We start from the raw sequence: 21,343 nt of genomic DNA on the forward strand, positions 1-21,343 counted from the left end.
AGGCGTTGCTAGGCCTATTTTTTTGCCTATTTTTATTTTACATAAAATGTTTGTATATATGCATTTCCTGTAGAAAAAGTGCATTAATAACTCTGGTTAATAATTAAAATTGGAAAATGTGCGCAATATATTTGTATGTAATTTGATACATTGTACCCTCTCATCTGTTTTTTTGTTTTTCTTTCTCTTCTCCTTTACTTTTTTCTCTCACTTATTTCATTCTTGTTAAGAAATGTAAAGCGATTGTATTGTATTGTATAAGAAAACTGTACATGCTGGTTCTTGATTATAAAAAAAAACAAGTGAATTGAATTGAATAAGCTAAATTGGCCACAGTGTGAGTGGGTGTGTGCAAGAGTGTATGAGGGTTTCCCAGTGTTGGGTTGCGACTGGAAGGGCATCCGCTGTGTAAAATAATGCTGAATAAGTTGGTGGTTCATTTCGCTGTGGTGACTCCTATAATAAAGATACTAAGCCGAAAAGAAAATGAATGAATGAAAGATGCTTTACCTGTTGTTATTATTTTTTTTACATCAAGACAAAATGTAGAAAAGGAGATCACTAGAGCACCTTTAGAGGTCAAAGGAGTGAGCTTTACCAGCACAGCACTTAACTAGCTGGCCTCCATTACACTAACCCCACTAAAGGCTGATTTATATTTCTGCGTCAAACGCCGGCGTATGCTACGGCGCTGACGCATAGCCCTTCGCCGTGGCCATCGCCGTCACTGACGTGCACCTCTCAAAAAATGTAACTACACGTCGCAACGACGCGTAGCGTAAGCTCTGTGATTGGTCGGCTTGGTAGCGCTGACGAGTCTGGGCGGGACCGAGAGCTGCGCGAATGGCGCGAGCGATTGTTTACAAGTGTGGAGTCCCGTGAAGGAGCTCCGGATGGAAAGTTTTGTTTTGTGTTTACCTCATAGTTAAAGTTGTTGCACGTCCGCCGGTTCCTGCCTCAAAATGAGCGAGTTTGAGCCACTTGTACATCCCGGAAGTGTTCAGGAAAAGCAAAAAAGCAGAGAAGAAACTCGACACAGAGGAACATTAACACCTCACTGCCCACTAGCGTTTCGGAAGTGTTAATGCAGACCGACAGAGACAGCGCGCAGAAGTATAAATGCACAGCCACGAGCGTTGCCTGCGCCGTGGGTTACGCCGGTCACTTGACGCAGAAGTATAAATCAGGCTTAAACCTTACTCCCATCCTGGATGAGCTCCCACATGTCACCCACCGGCCCTACTGCACCCAGCCCGCTCTGAGCTGGGATCGAACCGGCAATTCTTTGTATAGAGGTCAGTTGCTTTAAAAAGGAGGCTAAAGACCATGGCCTCTAGTGTCTGTCACTAGAGCACCTTTAGAGGTCAGAGAAGAGAAGTTTACCAGCACAGCACATCATTACACTCACCACCCTAAACATTACTCCCATCCCAGACAAGCCCTCATATGTCACCAACCGTTCTTACTGCACCCATCCTATTCTGAGCTAGAATTGAATCGACAATTCCTTGTATGGGAGTCAATTGCTCTAACGAGGAAGGCTAAAGACCATGGCCACTAGCATCTGTCATTAGAGCACATAAAGAGTTCAGAGGAGTAAAGTTAACCTCCACAGCAATTCACTAGCTGGCCTCCATTACACTCACCACCCTAAACCTCACTCCCATCCCGGACGAGCTCCAACATGTCACCCACTGGTCCTACTGCACCCATCCCATTCTTAGCTGGGATTAAATGATTCTTCGATTCTTTGTATAGGAGTTGGTTGCTCTAACAAGGTGGCTAAAGACTACGGCCTCTAGCGTACCTGCACAGCTCTTCACTAGCTGGCCTCCGTTACAATTAGAATCATAAAAAAATATGTAAAAAATATATATAAAAGGAGTTTCTTAAATGTTAGTGTCCAAAGTTGTTTGAGTTGCCATGTATGTCTACTGTATTCTTTGTGCATTAAGTCAACTCATTGGTCACTGTCATTTCACAAAACCCTTTAATTTGACAAATGACATGCGGTCGGGTAAATGAAGACTGAATTTTCATTTTTGATTGCGATATCCCTTAAACGAGCCGAACTCACAAGTACCTGACCCTGATCCAGCACTCAGCATCACTCCACTCATTAGGGAACACAAACGTCTGCGACTGTTGCGAATCAGAGGGCCACTTGACATCTTCAGATGTGGAGAGCAGCATGTCTCAATAATTAAGCCCTTCAGCGGGGTTCAAACACGTGTTTACAGCAGGATAAGCAGCCTCGTTTTATGTGCTAGAACTGATGAGAGAGTTTCTCATTTTCACTATCGCAGCTTCCAGATTCTACTCTCAGCAAAAGATAGAATCCTCCATCCGCCCACACACACTCCAAGAACCCACATATTCACACACGTGCACAACCACACACACATGCACGCTGGCACAGGGCAGATGCAAACGCTCGCTATCCTCAAGACAAAGAGATGAAGGCAGTTACACACAAAGAGAGCTTTGCTGCAGAGATACATTCATCTGTGGGTGAACAGAAAGAAGATGCCCGGGTCAGGTTTCACTTCAAAACCAAAAGCAAAAATTCACATCACATTGTGCATGAAGAAAAAAAAGAAGCATTTCTTGTTGAAAATTATGTCGGCATGTGAATACAAATTCAAACGGCTCCATTTATAAGTGAAATATGACATGCAAGTTTTATGATTTATGACTTGTATGCTTAGAAAGATGTAGAATTTTTTCCTTTTTAATTGTTATGTGTCAATATATTGCATAAAAAAATAAATATCTCCATTTATGTGAAATACGACATGTGAGTTTTATGAATTATGCCCTGTAAGCTTAAAGGGTCACGAAACACCAAAACACATTTTTTTAGCTGTTGACAGTCGTATATGTGTCCCACACTGCTAAAAACACTATGAGGACACATATATATCACTAAAAAGTGAAAATTGGTTGTTTTTGCGTTATTTCAAGCAAATTTGTACTTCCGGTCTGACACTAATTTTTGAAGCTGCGTCACGACCATGACATCTTAGCGTGTATTCCAGCGTGTAGACTGGACGTCTGTACCTGGGAGTGCCTTATTACGTCTCTGAGTGTTCTGCATTATTGCAGGAGTATGGCTTAGTTCAAACCAATCAGCTCGCTCTATTGTGCAACTTCATTAATATGCATGATAGTTAAAGTGTTCAGATGGCAGAGAGACCGCGCGTTGTGTTGCCAAGCGGGAGAAGAAGAATTGTTTGGAGATATGGGTCGTCAGTGTTGCTTTTATAATTTGCTGCAGTGAAGGTTTTGTTTTCATTTTCCCTCTATGAGAGCGCAGCTGGACTCATGTGTGGATTACAGTGCATGCGACGCGCCATAGAAATACAAGTCTTAGGAATATTGTTTACCCGAGAGCTTTTCTCATCTGGAAATGGTGAAATCCGGATTTGCTGCTCGTCTCCTTTTAATAAAGACGCGGATCCAGTTTGTGTGGATTGTCCTGTTTCTACAGATTTGGTAAGTGAGCGACTAGTGCTCTTTGTTTGTTTATTCAGAGGCAAAGTTAGTTTGTATGGTCAACAGTACTCTTTCAGTGTTTAAACCTTAGTCAAATGATTTTTAAGTTATTAAAGTTTACTATATTTTAACATCACTACAATATTATGGACTAAAATATCCGCTGTAAATGCTGCTTTCCCGAGTGTAAACATGTAAGCACCACAATCAAACTTAACGTCGTGGAGGATTTTCGCCGCATTTTGTGACAGGAATAACACACACGGCTTTCTGATGCTACCTACCGAGTGCATCTAAGTTACAGAGAAATGCGGAGGGTTTTTTTTCTCTCATTCGCCGTGCGGTAACAAACATTGCATGAAAAATACACGCTTCCAGGAATTCCTCGAATTAAATATTTTGTATGTCTTGATGGGCATGAAAGAAATTGCTGAATGAAAGAGCCAAACTGCAGTTAAAGTCCACTATTTAATAATTTGGCAAATAATTTGATTACTAATGTCCAAGTAAACACAGTCACTGTCTTCCTCTGTGTCTGTGTTTGTTTTGCCTCTGTAAAAATCAAATCCAATTGACACTCCCATTTTTATGCAAATCTTTACGGACCATGCCTTTTTTTACTCCTCCTACCCTCCCCCCTAAACAGAGCTAGACACGCCCACTTTCCTGACTTTTTCCAAAGTAGAGGTGTGAAAAAACCCTGCTGTAACAAGGGGGTTTCATGGCCCTTTAATAGGCATAGCATTTTTTCTTTTTAATTCTTATGTGTCAATATATTACATATAATAGATTATTAAACAAGAGAAAAGGGTAGCATTGTACATTTAAGCATCTTTACCGTGCACTTGTTGTGTACTTGATGCATTTGTGTGCATGCTTTAACAATGTAAGCACAATATCTGAATGTACTGATATTTGTAAATTATTTCTGCAAATACTGTACATCCTCTTCAACCATTCTGAAGCCCAAAGCATGCTTAATTTTTCATGCATTACCCTTTCAAAGAATACTCCATTTGATAGCGTGCACAAACACAGGAGCTCCACACATGCACACTAGAAAGGGTTTACTCTGCCTTTCCCTTCCCAGAGAAAGCACAATGTGTGAGCTGTACATAAACAGTTACAAAAATCAGGTTGTGCAAATGAAGTATGTGCATATTATTCCAGTGATGAAATGATGCTCACAATATAGCATTTTTGCAAAAAAAAAAACTAAATATACTTTTGGCCCAGCCCATTTTTCAATGCATATGCACAATATGCAATGCTTTTAAACATTGTGCACTTCCTAATTTGTCCACAAGGTGATAAAACTATTGTTCTATGTTCGAAAAAGGAATGAAGGAAATGTAACAAGAACAACAACAAACTACTGAAGACAGCAAAAACAATCAGCATCTGCATTGATGAGCACTTTTGTGAAGTAATTATCACTACATCTCTATTATAAACAAGTTTGACATTTGAGTCGCTCATAACTTTTATAGTAGTGCACACACTTGAAAAAGATGAAACTTTCTACAGAGCATATGTCAAGCAACATTGTTTGCCACATGCTTTTAAAGGGAAAATATTTTGAAATGCTGTGTGTTTGATTATGTGTAAACAGTAATTAATACAACTTGAACATTCTGTCTGCTTGCTTCAGTAACAGTCGTCAATGAAAAAAAAAATTAAATGGGGTATATGCCGAAGCATGCTAATAGGACTTTTAATTTGCCAGTAACCTGGGTTAAGCGCTTCCGGCGAACTGAATGCCAATGCAAAATCCGGTGCATTTAAGGTCTGTTTTCTTTAAAAATCAGCGATCTCCACTAGCTGAGTGATATCCGATTTAAAGTGGATCTCAGATTGTACAATAAGCACTGCATTAAATCACATTTCCGCCGTCATATCTTTATAATATGAGCATTTATTTTACCCCAGTATATTCAATGGAGCTTCTGCGCTAGCCTGCCGATTCTGAAGGGCGCGTGCGAGTAAACAGCTTTTTGTCTCGTTTTACGCTTGAGCAACCAAATAAATGCTAAAGTTTATTTAACTGAATGTATTTTAATGACATTACAACATCGATGCTGTAAAAGGAACCGTATAAAATGGAAAAAAGTTCACAATAACAGGTCACCGGAAGTGTATCAGCATGGGAACAGCACTAGCTAGGCATATACCCTATTGAAGATACCAGCATTTCCATCTCTACACAATCTGAAAAAATATTGCTTAAGGTGGATAATATTATTGACCATAAACGGTTAAAAAAAATGCTTTTACTCTAGCCAAAATGAAACAAGACTTTCTACAGTATTTAAAATATTATAGGAAATACTGGGAATAGTTAATTTCTCTACAAAACATAATTTGGGAAAAATTTGAAAAACCTCACAGGAGAGCGAATATTTTCGACTTCAACTATACATACTGTATGTGCCCAACCCACTTTTATGCATCTGCACAATTTGCATATGCTTTTAACCATTTTACACTTCCTGATTTTTGTCCACAAGGTGTCTGATTATTGTTTTGCGGTCAAAAAAGGAATGGAGGAAAAGTAACAACGACAACAACAAACTACTGAAGACAGCAAAATCAATCAACATCTGCAATGATGAGCACTTTTGAGAGGTAATTATCACCACATCTCTATTATAAACAAGAACAAAGACATTTCTGTCGCTCATAACTTTTAAAGTGAAAGCGCACACATTTGAAAAAGATGACTCTTCTGAGAGAGCATATGTCAAGCAATGATGTCAAGCTTGGATTTTGAGCACTACTGAGTGGATTCTTGGACTGTGCTGTTTGGCGGATTGATACAATGGCCAATCGGCACTGCAAAGGCCGGGACACATAGTCAACAGTCAGCCATTGGGCTTGGTTTGGTGTGTTCCACACATCGCCTTTTGTTGGGTTAACTTTGGAACTTCGTAACTTTGTAATTTCTTACAAAGGCTCATTGTGGATATATACCCCTGTCTACATTTCTAGAAAGCGCAAATTATGTAACCAGAGGTACATTTCGCTGTATTTTTTTTTAAAACTAATGATGCAAGAACGTCTACTTTTGATGTTCTCTTGATTGCTTTTGAAAACACTATCGGTTGGGTTTAGAGAACAGGGTGGTTGGGTCAGTCGATCAGTCATTCAGGTGACAGCAAGCTGGCCTTGTCGGCTGAAGTGTATATTACGCCCTAAGGTAGATTTTCGTAAGAAGAGGATGCATGATAGATTTTCAGACCATCAAGACGCGCACACATCGGCCTCTGGCGGATTTGCAAAAACAAAGACTACCAGCAGACCAGTTTGTTGTCCACAGAAATGTAGACATGGGTACGTATCTGCAATGAGTCTGGGTTAGTAATTTCGCAACATTTTTCAAATATTTGCAGATGACATGGATTATTACATTATCAGACATTTTTGCAGGAGCGAATCCCTTCACGGTCAGCAACAGTTAAGTGATAATGGTACTAATGGTACAAAGAACATGAACATTTTGGTTGAACAACCTAACCATCATTTATGGATGCTAGTACACAGCAGCCCTAAAGTGGGCCCAAAAACATAACAGTTAAACAAAAGCCCACACTCTCTATATGCCAAACATCTACAGGGTATCTCTATATCTAGACAGTATATAAATCTATTTATCACAAAATGCACATAGCAGAGGACAAAGCCCTAAAATAACATTGTATTGTTTTCAGAGAAACCCACATAGAAGAAAAGCACACATCTTTGCCCAAATGAAAGCTCAGGTGACTACCATGAGCCTCAGGTGTGTCTATGCACACTGCTGTCTTCTCCACGAGAAGGAAGAAAAGCGGAGAGATTATATCACCTTCTGCTCTCATTTGCACAGATGAGGAAGGAGTATAACTCTGTGTGTGTGTGTGTGTGTGTGCAGCATGCGTAAAAATACTCAAAAGTGAAGAAAGCCCCTCTGATGTCTAATGCTGTGTTATCTCACCATCTGTTTTTCTGTGATGTTGGGTGAGACAAGACATTAATTCACCCTCCCCCTGATAATGAATCATTTGATACCGTTGGGAAATCTTTGTTTTTTTGTGTGTGTTTTTTTCCTGGCTAGCTGAATCGGGACTCTTGCACTGACCTGATCTGATCCAGCTTTCATTCATTATACTCCGTCACACTGTAGATATCTGACCTTGTTAATGTCACTTATGTTTGGTCTGACCTAAAAAATAATGGCATGACGTCTCAACCTTGACATTCCAACTATAGAGACAGAGCAGGTGCAAAATGTAGCTTTTCTGCAACACTTCTATTCAAAAGTGGTCAGCTTAGATCAGTAAGATATTCTTAAGGAAATTATAAATACAGGCTCATTCTGAAAACACAGCCCTATATACATTTCTGGAGATTACAAATTATGTAGCCAGAAGTATGTATGGCTGCATTTTGCCTTTACGACAAACGCTACGAGGCAGTATGATGCCATTGCTTTCTGTGCTTACCAACTGAGCGCTTACCTCCATGTGTACAGCTTTTCAGCTGTAACAGGTTTATCCAGTGGATCGCCATGTACATTGGTGGATTGAAACACAGAGCAGAGTTGACCGTGACGACAGGGTTCGAGTCCGCTGAAGAATGGTTCGAGAATGCAGGTAAAACAAAAAACAGAAGCCAAAAAATAAAATAAATGAGTAAATAATAGGGTTAGAATGTGGTTAAATCTGAAAACGTGGTAAAAATCAGGTGAGGGCTTATCTTTTTCTGGATTGCTTTTGAAAACACTGTCGGTTGGTTTTAGGGAAGTGGGTAGTTGTTGGTAAATCGTTGATTTTTAAAACGCTATCGATTGGGTTTAGAGAAGAACAAGGGTGGGTCAGTTGATCGGTCAGTCAGTCAGTCAGTCAGTCAGTCAGTCAGTCAGTCAGTCAGTCATTCGACAGTGGCCTCTTGTGGATTTACGTGAATGGCGCAAATGGCACTTACAAGAGAAATGTGAGATATCTAAAAGTGTACACAGTGGCCTCTGGTGGATTCAAGAAAACAAAAACTGCAAAAAAAAACGTAGCTCCTGGAGCATATTTGGTGTTCTCCAGAAATGTATATAGGGGTACATAATCGAAAGATCCCGGGTTGGAAATTATAGTCACACTTTCTTTCATGGTACAAATATCGATATTAACTAAGATTTTTAGATCAATAAACTACTAATAGTTTACTATTTATAGTCAGTAGGGTATAGTTGAGATAGGTATTGGGTAGGATTAGGGATGTAGTATAAGATGATAGTTTGTGAAGTATTAATAAACAGCCAATTTATTACTAATAGGTATCTAATAAGTTAGTAGTGGGTAATTTGGTACCTAAAGTGTTAATAACATTTATTTTAGTCAGCAAGAATTAAAAAAAGTAACTGCTGCTCTTTTAACATTCATTAAAAAGTTTTATAAAGAGAAAAAGGTTTATTAGTTTTATAAATATGTCATTTATAATGTTTTCAAATTCATTATGATACTGAAGGACAGATAAGCATATTAATTTATTATAAGCATATTAACTTATAAGATTAACTATTTCAAGGATCATGTGATAATGAAGTTGGGAGTACAGATGCTGCAAATTCAGCTTTGCATTAGAGGAAAAAATTGGAATATATTACATTTATAAATATAGTAAAATAGTAAATAGTTATTTTAAATGATTGTTAAATCAAACATTCTTGCTTGATTTGCAAAACAAATAAACAAATGTAGCCTTTGTTAGCAAAAATACAAGGTGAGTAAGTTAAGCAGTGGTGTAAAGTAACTAATTACAAATACTCAAATTACAGTAATTGAGTAGTTTTTTGTTTTTTGTTTTGTTTTTTTAGAAATTGTAATTTACTAAGTAGTTTTAAAAATGTGTACCTTTACTTTCATTTAAGTACATTTTTAGTGCTGTATCTGTACTTTTACTCTACTATTTTCCTTCAACCTGCAGTCACCACTTTATTTTTTTCTTGTCTATGAGGATTAGAAAAATCAGTCCTGGGATTCTTGTCTAACACTTTATAAATGCAGCAAACTGTTTAGAAGCAATAACAGTGTCCAAGAAGATGTCCAAAATCATTACATGCAAAGAGCAAGAGAATGTTTAGATGCATGTCTCTGGTGATGCATGCATGTTTACTGTAAGATAACCGAAATGGCCCAGCAGGCACAAGACGCCAAGATGACGTTAGATTGACGTTGTACAACAATTTCATAGGGACTTTGCATTTAGTTTGGAAATGAAAATCAGGCTGACGTCAGAACTCAATGTCAGGCTGATGTCCAACCTAAAATCAACCAAATATCAATGTCTAATGATGTTACAGCTTGATGTTGTGTGGGTGTTACCACCATCTAGTAGACATTGGATTCTGGTTGCCAAATAAATGTCAGTATTTGATGTCAATATGACGTTGGTTTCAGATGTTGGCTCGATGTTGGATTTTCATCACTTTCCAACCTAAAATCAACCAAATATCAACGTCATTTGATGTCGTTATTGGACATCTAAATAACATTATCCTTAAAAATTGGCTAGACATTGAATTTTGGTCACCTGACATCATTGCCTAAATCTAACCTAATAATAACGTCTTATGCAATGTGTGCCTGCTGGGCAATAACTAAATGCACTACAAAATGTTACGTTTACACGCATCCACAAATTACATGTAAATTCATCAGCTTTCTACTTTTGAAAGGTCTACTTTTCACTCATACTTTGAGTAATATTTACTACAGATACTTTTACTCTACTACATTTTTAGGCAAGTAATGGTACTTTTACTTGAGTATAATTTTTCAGAATTCTTTCCACCACTGAAGGTAAGCCTTAAAGTGCTTCCAGAGCTTGTTTTGTCAGACATTCAGTTGTTGAAAAGTTCAGTCTTTATACTGTACTTATATAAGCAAATAGATGCATCAGAAGTCACTTTTAAAATATGCCGATTTCTTTAGTCAACATGGCAAATTTGTCTAACCAAAGCACCTATGGAAATACTCAATCGCATTGATTCTACTGAATTTCACCTTTAGAAATAGCTGAAAAAAATCAATAGTATCTGGATGCAAATGTGGATTAGAAGCTGAGACTGCATATCTCAGAGATGCAATGTCAGACACAATGCACTCAACGGAGATAGTGATTTCACTGTGAGGGGTGGGGTTATGTGCGGGCATTAAAAAGCATTGAATGCAGCTCAGATTGCAACTGCACCAAGTCTGCATCCAGACCCCTCTCAAAAATGGTAAATGTTTAATGTCATAAACATTAAATGTAATGTAATGGCAATATTTATTGAAAATTGAAGGTTACTTAATCATAGGCTATGTTCTTTCCCCACACACAAACACATACAGGGTTCTTACACCTTTTCCAACAATTCCAGCACTTTTCAAGCACTTTCAAGGTGCATTTGTATGCTTTTCCAGCATCTATTCACAACGGTTAATTACGTTTATATATGTTGTATGTACTTTTTCACATTTAAATCCATTATGTTATTTTTTAAAAACACAATACAACAATTCAGTTTAAATTGTTGAGTACTTTAGAGCAAAGATTTATTGGGATAGTTCACCCAAAGATGATTAAAAATCATTAAAAAATGTGTTTTACTATCATTGGATTGGCGTTTCAGGTGCAAAGATGCATTTTGGGTGAATGTCTCCTAAATACTTATGAAGCGAATAGTGCCAAAACAATCTGAATTTGAATTGTGTTAATTTGAATTATTAAAAACGTAAAACTGTATTTTTACATTCTCAATATCTGCAGTCTTTAAATTCAGAACCAAAAAAAAATCTGAAGTTTAAAAATGTGTCTATAAAAATTTGACTTAAAAAATTAAGTTGTCTTAAATTTCAGATGCTCAATAATCAAGTTTCAGTAAGTACATTTCTAACAGGACATAATCAGCCTTATTAACTTACAATTGTTAATAATAAAATTTAACACAATTCAAATTCAGATTGTTTTGGCTTATTTTTAACTCCATAAATACGCACATGGCGTGAACATTTTGCAATGAAAACTGGTCGCACAACAACAATTTATGCACTCGCACATATGCTCCCAAATATATTTTGAGGTCACATAGATAAAATCATGCACATATGCAACCAAAACAGTCACACTTTCGAGACCTACAAATTCAAATTCAAGCAGGTTCAAGCACTTTTTCCAAAATCCATGCACTTTTCTAAGATTGAAAACACTATATTGAAAATCAAGCATTTTCCAGGATTTCCAGCACATGTAAGAACCCTGCACAAAAAGGTTTGTGAATTGTTGTTTTCAGGTTTCTATTGTATTTATACAGAGCAAACTGTATTTTCTATTGCCCTACACCAGCCCTATTCCTAACCCTACCCCTTCCACACTGTGTGCAGTTGTACTTTCAGAAGAAAACTCTTTCTGTTTGATTCATAAGCTTAGAAATATATGAAAAATTAGAGATGTTCTCATAGTTCACAATCTGAATGTAATACCTATGCAATCCCCAAGTTGTTATACATATCTGTGTCCTTATATTGTATGTCACAAAACAACTCATTTTAGAGTAATACTTCTGGACTTTTACTGACACAACTTTAGGTTGAGTGTTAATAGTGGTTAGCAGTCATCTCACAACAAGAAGATCCCTGGTTCGAGCCTCAGCTGGGCCAATTGGCATATCTGTGTGTGGAGTTTGCATGTTCTCCCCATCTTGAAGTGGGTTTCCTCCAGGTGCTCCAATTTCCCCCACAGTCCAAAGACATGTGCTATAGGTGAATTGAATAAACTAATTTGGCTGTAGTGTATGTGTGTGAATGAGTGCGTATGGGTGTTTAGGTTAGTGTGGAATAGGTGGCGGTTCATTCCGCTGCAGTGACCTCTGAAATAAAGACTAATTCGAAAGGAAAATGAATGAATGAATGAATAAACTTTAAGTTGCATTTGTTAACCTGCCTCTGCACAATGTCCAACCAAACCAAATCCAATGCGCCCAAAACAAACTTTATTCTAAATAACTAATCCTTATCTTAAAAAAAGATCAATAATCAGCTGAATTAAGTTCAACTAGCCTAGTTTATTATTTTTTATATATTATTTCTCATGTATATCTTATATAAATCCTAATCAGATTAAAAAGCAAACATAATGCTACATAAAACAGCTCTCAGATCTCAATATCTTCACATTTTACTAGACACTGAAATCACTTTAAAAGCAATCCTCATTGTCATTCTATTTGCCAGACAAATGGCAAACATGCTGGAGGAGTTGGTAAAACATCAGCTATAACGATCACGCTGACACACATTCACAGTGAAACACACTCATTATCGCTCCCACACACTGACGTACACACACACACACACACACACGTGCAGCACCTTAGAAAAGTGTGAGTTTATGAATGGCAGTGAAACTCTTACGGTGACGGTGGGAATGGCGGTGACCAGCGAATACACCAGCACCGGAGGAGCTTTGCTGTCATCTTCAGGTCCTGGATACGGCTTGGAGAAGGTTTTATCGTAGCAGAAGAATCCTTGAATGTGCACCGGGAACGTGTCTGTGTACTCAAAGTAGTACGCAAGGAGAACCGTCCCTGCCATGATCACCAGCTGGAAATAGAACATGACTCCAGTTTAGAATGGAAAATCCGCTCCGAAACGCAGATGCTGAAATAAAAGCACAAGCTGCAGTCGGAACAAATGAAGAAAAACAATAAAGAAGAAGACAGTTCTCCCTCCGTGAGAGAAGTGGCAGAAGATTTTGAGCTTTGAAGGAGTGAAGACAGCATGAAAAGATGCTGAGAGAATGGCTAGAATGCTTTCAGCTGTGGCTGTCTATGGAAAATAAAAAAATAAGGCATGGAAGACAAATAAAGACAGACATTTTACGCAAAAGAAAACAAGGAGGATGAGAATGATCAAGGGAGAGAAGGAAAATAAGGGAGGTGGAAAAGAGATGGCAATGTTGTAGAGAGAGAGGGAGGAGGAGGAGTGAGAGAGAGAGAGAGAGAGAGAGATAGGGAGAGAGAGAAAGGGGGGAGTTGTGCATCTGTGCTCACAGCGGGAGAGGAAATTGCTACATCGCTACAAGTAAAGCATGCAGCTCTTTCAGATTTTTGGGCAGCAGAGATAAACAGCATGACATTTATTCCCATCATTTATGAAATGCCACTTTCAATGAATAGGGTACAAAAAAGGGCCTGAAAATTTTTTTTCGATAGACAGTCAAATGATTTGCTTCCTTTCAGAGTCTCTGGAAAATTTTGACTGTCAGCCCTAAATATTATGAACTATTTACACAGTTCTGTTCATTTCGGTTTGAAACTGACACTTTCTAGCAAGAAAACACATAAACAGCGTTTGATTTTCACAGTTCTGTTCATTTTGGTTTGAAATTTGCACTTTCTAGCAAGAAAATACATACACATAGCTTTAGATTTAAGTTTCTCTAAAAGTGCTGTTTATCAGCATTTGGTTAGGATTACATTAAGCACAATATTTAAAAATTGTAAGAAACAGCACACATTTTCATTTTGAAAGACAAAATATTTTTGTCTTTTAGTGGATTTTTTATATGAGACACTAAACAAATGTCTAGTGTATTTGCACTGTAAACCTTAAAAGATACTTTTATATTTTATTTGTTAGGTTTTCAGCTTTCACATACAGTATATTCACAGATTTTTTTAAAAATACAGTCATAGATGTTAGCAAGTCAAATAAATATTTGGTCTTTTGCATAAGTAGTTGTAAATATTTTAGTATTTAAGGTATTTGAACACTGAAATCTGAAATGTACACGTGCGTTATTTTTTATATTCACTTTCGAGAAAAATAATGATATTGTGTCCGTCCAATCCATTGCACAGAGACAAAGAAGAATTCATCTCCTTATTAAGAGCTGTGTGAAATTCTTCCAAATTAAAAGTTTATTTTAGGAAATCTGTGGCATTTTGATACTTTGTTACAAAACTTTAGTTACATACCACAAATTTCTGGAAAAAAAAAAACAATTCTCAAAATGCCTTTTTCAGATGCAAAAAGCTGAAAAAGGAGGAACCCAATCACATTTTTTAAAAGGGACATAATGTGTAAATGTGATTGACACAACATGATGCAGATTTAATTTTTTCTGCAAAAGTTTCAGATGACTACTCCATGAACCTAATCTTGGTGGAAGGCAGGCACGTGCACACATAGGGCTCAACCTGTGCAGTGCACATGCCCTTTTTAGTCTTGGATAGAAAGTGCCCTTCCAAAATGATCAAAAGTGCCCCCGCGACGCGGCACACCCTCGGTCCCGCCCTTCAGTAGGCACGCGACAACACCGCTCTTGAGTACGCGCGCGACTACACAGCTGATCAGAACACCCGCGACAACACCCCCCCCCCCTTTTTTTTTTTATCCTGCACATGCCCTTTGGACGGTCTCTGCACGGGCCTGGTGGAAGGGTTTGAGTGCCTAAATGATCTATGAAAAGAGCTACGTTGTTGGGGGCTAATGCCCCTTTTAGGGTCTCCCAAGGCAAAAAAGACTGTGTCGTCACCTGGTATGGCGAATCCGTGGCCACACCCTGGAGCCAGGCCTGTGGTTAGGGCTCATATGCGAGAACCTGGTGGCTGGGTTCAGCCCGAAGGAGCGATGTGGGACCATCCTTCTACAAGCTCACCACTTGCAGGGAGAGCCGTAAGGGGCCGGTCTATTGTGGAATGGGTGGTGGTCAAACGTTAGGACTATGAAAACCCAATCATCAGGCACAGAAACTCACTCGAGTGAGGGAAAGATGGAACATGAGATTGACAGGCTGACCAGTGCAAGAAAGAGTAGATTTTTCGGTCAGTCTGCATTCCTTCTCTCACCTCTGGTCATGAGCTTTGGGTCATGACCAAAAGGACAAGATCTTGGATACAAGCAGCCAAAATGGGCTTCCTTCTCAGGATGGCAGGGCGCACCCTTATAGATAGGGTGAGGTGTTCGGTCCCCCCAGGAGGAGTTCGGAGTAGAGCCACTGCTGCACCAGATTGAGAGAGGTCAGCTAAGGAGGTTCTGTAATCTGTTTCGGATGCCTCCAAAATCCTAGGGAGATGTTTCAGGCATGTCCCACCGGAAAGAGGCCTCGGGGTAGGGACTGGAGGGACTATGTCTCTTGGCTCGCCTGGGAACCCCTTGGGATGACCCCAGAGGAGCTGGAGGAAACGTCTGGGGAGAGGGAAGTTTGAGTTCTCTCCTAAGACTGCGATCCGGACAAGCAGAAGAGAATGAATGAATGCATGCACAATGACCTTTAGTCTATCACATCACCACAACATGACTTTCCAGAACTTTTTCTTTCGCTGATCATGGCTGTAGGAATGATCTTCCAAACCCCCTTCCAAATGTCAAATCGTAGACTCATAATAATAGGTAATACTCATGATGGGTAATATCAGAGATGATTATATTTTCAGATCCTATTGTACATCAGTGCTTCAGTTCATTATCATCCACGAAGCTCTTGTATAAACCGTTGCCTGGTTATTGCTTCATTCTCGTTCTACTTGCCTAAGATCTTTTCTGCTGACTGCTTCGGTCTCCCCCCGCTGAGCGTGCTTTCATGTTATTTCTAGCTCTTATCCCACATGAACATGAGTTTTCTGCTAGCGCTCATCTAAAAGCTATCAACAGAGCTCTGCACCCTGCTTAGTCTGCTTTGTAAGCCCACAGAGAGCTTCTTAACCTTTTTTGTCACTGGAAACCCAACAGCCACATCAGTAGCCTTTCATTAACACCAAACCATTAACACGCATTTCACTGATATTATGATGGATGTCATTCAGCATTAGGATTTATTACAATAAAGTGTCATGATTTTTAATGATTTTAACAATTGTAGTGGTTTTAAAATATGTTGTTTTAATGAGACACATGGCCTGTTTTGTTGTCTACAATTCGTGGTTTTAACAATTAATGGTCAATTATGTTTATGTAATTGGAAAAATGGAAATTAACACTCTCTGATGGAAGATTTGGCTGTTTTTCATGTTCATATACCAGTTTTTACTCAAGATTTTGTTGCCGTTTGTACATTGCTTTTGGCTCAAAAGATAAAAACGCATTTGAGTTCTGTCATATTGACACAGGCTCATGTCACAGGGGTAAAAATGCAAAATGATGCTTTCCAAAGTAGGTTACAGCTAACGATTTTGATGGCTTCATCAAACAGTTAATCAAATGGAATAATTCAATCTTGACACAAAGCTGAAAATAACGAATCACTCATGCTTTAAATCATGTGCTAATAAAAGTATTCTAAACACAAACACACAGATTCAGTTTTTAGGTTTTACTTATGGTTTGCTTGAGGATTAAAATCCAAGACTGAAAAAAAAAAAAAAAAGAAAAAAAAAAAAATATATATATATATATATATATATATATATATATTTTTTTTTTCAGTCTTGGATTTTAATCCTTTTTATATTTTGATGGGAATTCAGACGGCATGTAGAGGTTTTCGCATCTGAACTCTCAATTTCTTTAAGTTCTCACCACAGGCAATGTTTTGAGCCTAGACACTCTTCAGACTTCATCATTATTTCTGATGAAGAGTGAGTAAGCTCAAAACGTCACCTTTGTTGAGAACTTAAATAATTAGCTATTTCTGGAACTGTGAAGTGCCTACTCTGGCTTCTTTTGGTTCTAAAGGATAATTGCAAAGACTTGCAATTATTAAAAATGACTAACAATTTTTCAACAAAAATGCTATTAAAATGATTAAACGATACATGTTTAGATTATTACTAAGAATTACAAGATCATGGTTTCTACAAAAATCATTAACTATTATCATTCTTCCTAACTAATGCTTTCTTAATTAGAAAACTATCATATTAGAATGATTTCCGAAGAATTGTGTGATTCAAAAACTGTTGGGATGATGCTTTAAAATTCAGATTTGCATCACAGAATAAAATTAAATTCTATAAAGGAAACCAGTTATTTTAAAATCACAATAATATATCAAAATAAAAGGCAGGCTAACATAAGCATGTAATGTGAATGTATAATGCAAACAATTTGAAGTTTGTCAAGACGAATGAGTGTGAAAACAATCCACCTAACAGGAGTGACAGGATCAACTTCATTATCACATTTTCAAATGTCCTGCTAATTGCAAACTAATTGTGCGCCTTTGTTTCGAGGAAAGGTCAAACATTCACGTAAGCGGCAGGAAAACAGGACAGCAGGGCACAAAGTCAAACACTTTCACATGAACTAATTATAAATGCAAACAAGAAGCAAGGCCATATTTTTGGACACATTTCGAGAGAGTGCTGCCAATGTCATAAACACACTTCTCAGTTTGTGTCTGGAGAAATATGCCACAGATGTGTTTGCTAACATAAGGGACTTTTAAAGAGTGGTCCACTTTTGTGGCCTCGTTTCTCAGAGCGAGTCCATTGCTTAGTCAGTTTTTCTGAATTTTTTAAGTGCTGTGCCAGCAAATACAAAATCAGCCGTCATGCTAACTCTGCCACTCTGTCACAAACATGGACATGAGGGTGACAGAGAGGAAAAAAAGTCTTAGGGAGACGTCATCCATCACTGTTAACAAAGCAAAAAAGAAGTCTCAAACCTCTCTAGGTGGTTATTTTGCTGATTACGTGAAGTTTGATAAACTAATTTCAAGATAAGCATGTGATATGATTGATCGTGGTTGGTCTCACATCCACGGTAAACCAATCAGATTAAACCAATCCTACAATAAATAGCGCATTTCACGTTACTTAGCTTATCTCCATTTTTGAAGAATCCCTCACCCACCCTCTTTTTCCTCCTTTACCAGGGGGAGCTCTCGAGAAATTTACTTGGACCCCTTTTACATGCTTATTGAGCAGGCGGGAGCCCTGGGTTGGGCTCAATTGTTTCCGAACTCATGAGGGTTTTCTCTGGGAACAGCACGCCAAACCTACTATTAGTATCAAGTGTGAAGTCTTGAAATGAAATGTATACGGTTATTGGGACCAGTTGACTGACAAGTTAAACCTGCTTCAGTTTTGTCAATGTGTGAAAAAAACACTTTTAATTATTATTTTCACTTTGTTTATCACTATAGTGTGATTATGAATCTAAGTTCATTAATAATAACAGCAGAAACAAAAGCCTAGAAAAAACATTATATATTACAGTTTATTAATGTTAGCTAATATGAACGTTTCCTTGAAGCTTCCGTCCAGATGAATGGTGTAATTGTGCCCTCTGCTGTTCACATACCACATTTCTAAAGTCAAAATATAGTTCAAAGTTTTTTCAGGCACCTTTTTGTTTATTAGTATAGTGTACACATATTTAATTTACATACAGTACAGGACACAGCAAAGTATTGATTGTGTTTTATATAGTAGGACTTCTTAGTTGTCAAGAAATAAATACATATGGTTGTGCATAGAGTACTGTAAACACAATATGTGTCTCTTAAGGTGCATTAATCTGATAAAAATAAAGATTCTTTTAAAATATATGATAATGTTTTTTGTGTTATATTTTACAATGTCTTTTTACTGTGATGACAGAGTTTTAAATTATTACTCTAGTCTTCGTTGTCTTAGATACTGTTCATTTGCTGCATAAGCGGTATTTCTGATTACTATCAATGTTGGAAGCAATTTTGCTGCGTCACGTTTCAGAGAATAAAAACAATTTTAATGTACAGGTATAAGTGTAAAAGTAAAAGTGATCGTAAAAACATTGGGACTTATCAAATATATGACATGTGCAGACAAAACAAAATCTTTAAAAAACTAAAACTCATCTTTATTTATTTATGTTATACTATGCATGGCCTTATATAATTTGATCTTTTTATAATGTTTAATCTCAATACTTTAAAATTAAGTAAACATCGTCACTAAGAAATTATATCATCTTAAATACTGTCAATAACATTGGACAGACTGTAAGAAATTTTAAAAAGCTGTTTAATTGTAACTGTGGAATTTCTCTAAATAATCGATCAAATGGGGTGACGCAGTGGTGCAGTAGATAGTGCTGTCGCCTCACAGTAAGAAGGTCGCAAATTTTCTGAGCGGAGTTTGCATGTTTTCCAGCGTTCGCGTGGGTTTCCTCCTGGTGCTCTGGTTTACCCCACAGTCCATAGACATGCAGTACAGGTGAATTGGGTAGGCTAAATTGTCCTTAGTGTATGAGTGTGAATGAGTGTGTATGGATGCTTCCCAGAGATGGGTTGCAGCTGGAAGGTCATTCGCTGTGTAAAACAAGTGCTGGATAAGTTGGCGGTTCATTCCAATGTGACGACCCCGGATTATTAAAGGGACTAAGCCAAAAATAAAATTAATGAATGAATAACAGCGCAAATATATGCGTGTACAGTTGAGCAATAAAAGCATTTCTGCATCAAAATCAATGTAATGTGTTCATTGTGTTTGAACTGATTTGAATGGGACATTTGCACTAGAATCTGGTGATAGAGACTGGAATATATTTAAAGAGAGTGATAAAAGGCTCGAAATAAAGTTGTGTGCAGAACACCTAATAAGGAGATGTGTTGGATGTTTTATGCAAACAGCCGGCAAATGAGAATTGTTTACTGTGGATTAAAGGTCATACATTTGTAAATAGTGTTTTGCTTCTTGAACAGACAAATAGTTTTTCTTCATAAAAGCATCAGGACTCAAAAGCCACTCTTATTTGACTCTCAAAAGGCCAGCAAAATAAAAAAAAATTAAATTTAAACTTTTATTTCAATTGAATATGTTTTGGTAATGTTAATTTTAATTTCAAATATTTCCCAATTGCTGTTTAAAGAAGACATATAAAACATTAAACATAACAGTTGCCATAATAGTTAAACATAATAGTTGCCATGATGATAGTACATGATATTTTACTAGTTATTTTACAAGGTAGTATTCAGCTTACATTGCAATTTAAAGGCTAAACTAGTTTAATTCGGTTAACTAGGCAAGTTAAATTAAAAGGTCAAGTAAGGGCTAATGATACTAAACTTTACAGATTTTATCTTTTTTTTATTTAGTTTTTTATTGTAGCCAAAGTAAAATAATTAGAAGAATATTAAAAGAAAAATATTATATGAAATCATGTGGAAAACATCTTTGCTCTGTTAAACCTCACTTGGGAAATATTAGGAAAATAATAAGAAATTCACAGGAGGGTTATTCATTTTGTATATAATGTAGTAAATATACAATACTGTATAGTGTTCTGTTTATTGACAAGTTTTATCAGATGCTTTTATGCAATGTGGCTGTTTTAAAGTTGCAAAAGTGCTTTGTTAGTATTTTGAGTTTTCCAAAATGTTTCTAACATTTTTTTTTTCAAAATATCTTTTGTATTCAACTGAAAAAAGAAACAAATTTGTGTGGTCCAAGTTCACATATATTATTATTATTATTATTATTATTTTTAATTTTGAACTAATTTGAACTACACCAGCCTTCTACTAATATTCTACTTATTAAATTGAATATGTCCCACAAAATAAAATATTGCTATAGGATTTATTATTTTCCTGTTTCTGCAAAGTGCATGACATTTGACAATCTACATCAAGTGCTATAATAAATTTTGACTTTTACTAAATCAAATATTTGATTTGACCGAGACATATTTCTTCATGCTCAAATTCTGCCATATCTTTTTTTCTCAGCAAACCAAATTAATTATTAATGCATGAATACTCCTTGATATCCTTGATTTAGTCTTCTCTGTTCATATTATCTTCTGTTATGAGCACATTTTTCTGTTTCTTCTGAACACTTTTGAGTCTCTACTCAAATTTTTGATAAGTTTGATACTTTTCGATTGCATTTTTATGCAACACACTGCAT

At 37.1% G+C, this 21,343-nt stretch overlaps 1 protein-coding gene across 6 annotated transcripts in view; it reads right to left on the reverse strand.

Moving 5' to 3' along the window:
• The window catches only part of plppr2b (phospholipid phosphatase related 2b), a 157,262-nt gene that overhangs the window by 37,006 nt on the left and 98,913 nt on the right, over positions 1-21,343 (reverse strand). For all 6 annotated transcript variants that reach the window (XM_073953652.1, XM_073953653.1, XM_017356563.4 and 3 more), the window contains exon 3: positions 12,918-13,106. In XM_073953652.1, coding sequence (XP_073809753.1) covers positions 12,918-13,106 — 189 coding nt within the window. The remainder of the gene's footprint in view (positions 1-12,917; positions 13,107-21,343) is intronic.

The sequence above is a fragment of the Danio rerio genome, chromosome 6 (genome assembly GCF_049306965.1).
Source record: "Danio rerio strain Tuebingen ecotype United States chromosome 6, GRCz12tu, whole genome shotgun sequence".
NCBI classification, from domain to species: domain Eukaryota; kingdom Metazoa; phylum Chordata; class Actinopteri; order Cypriniformes; family Danionidae; genus Danio; species Danio rerio.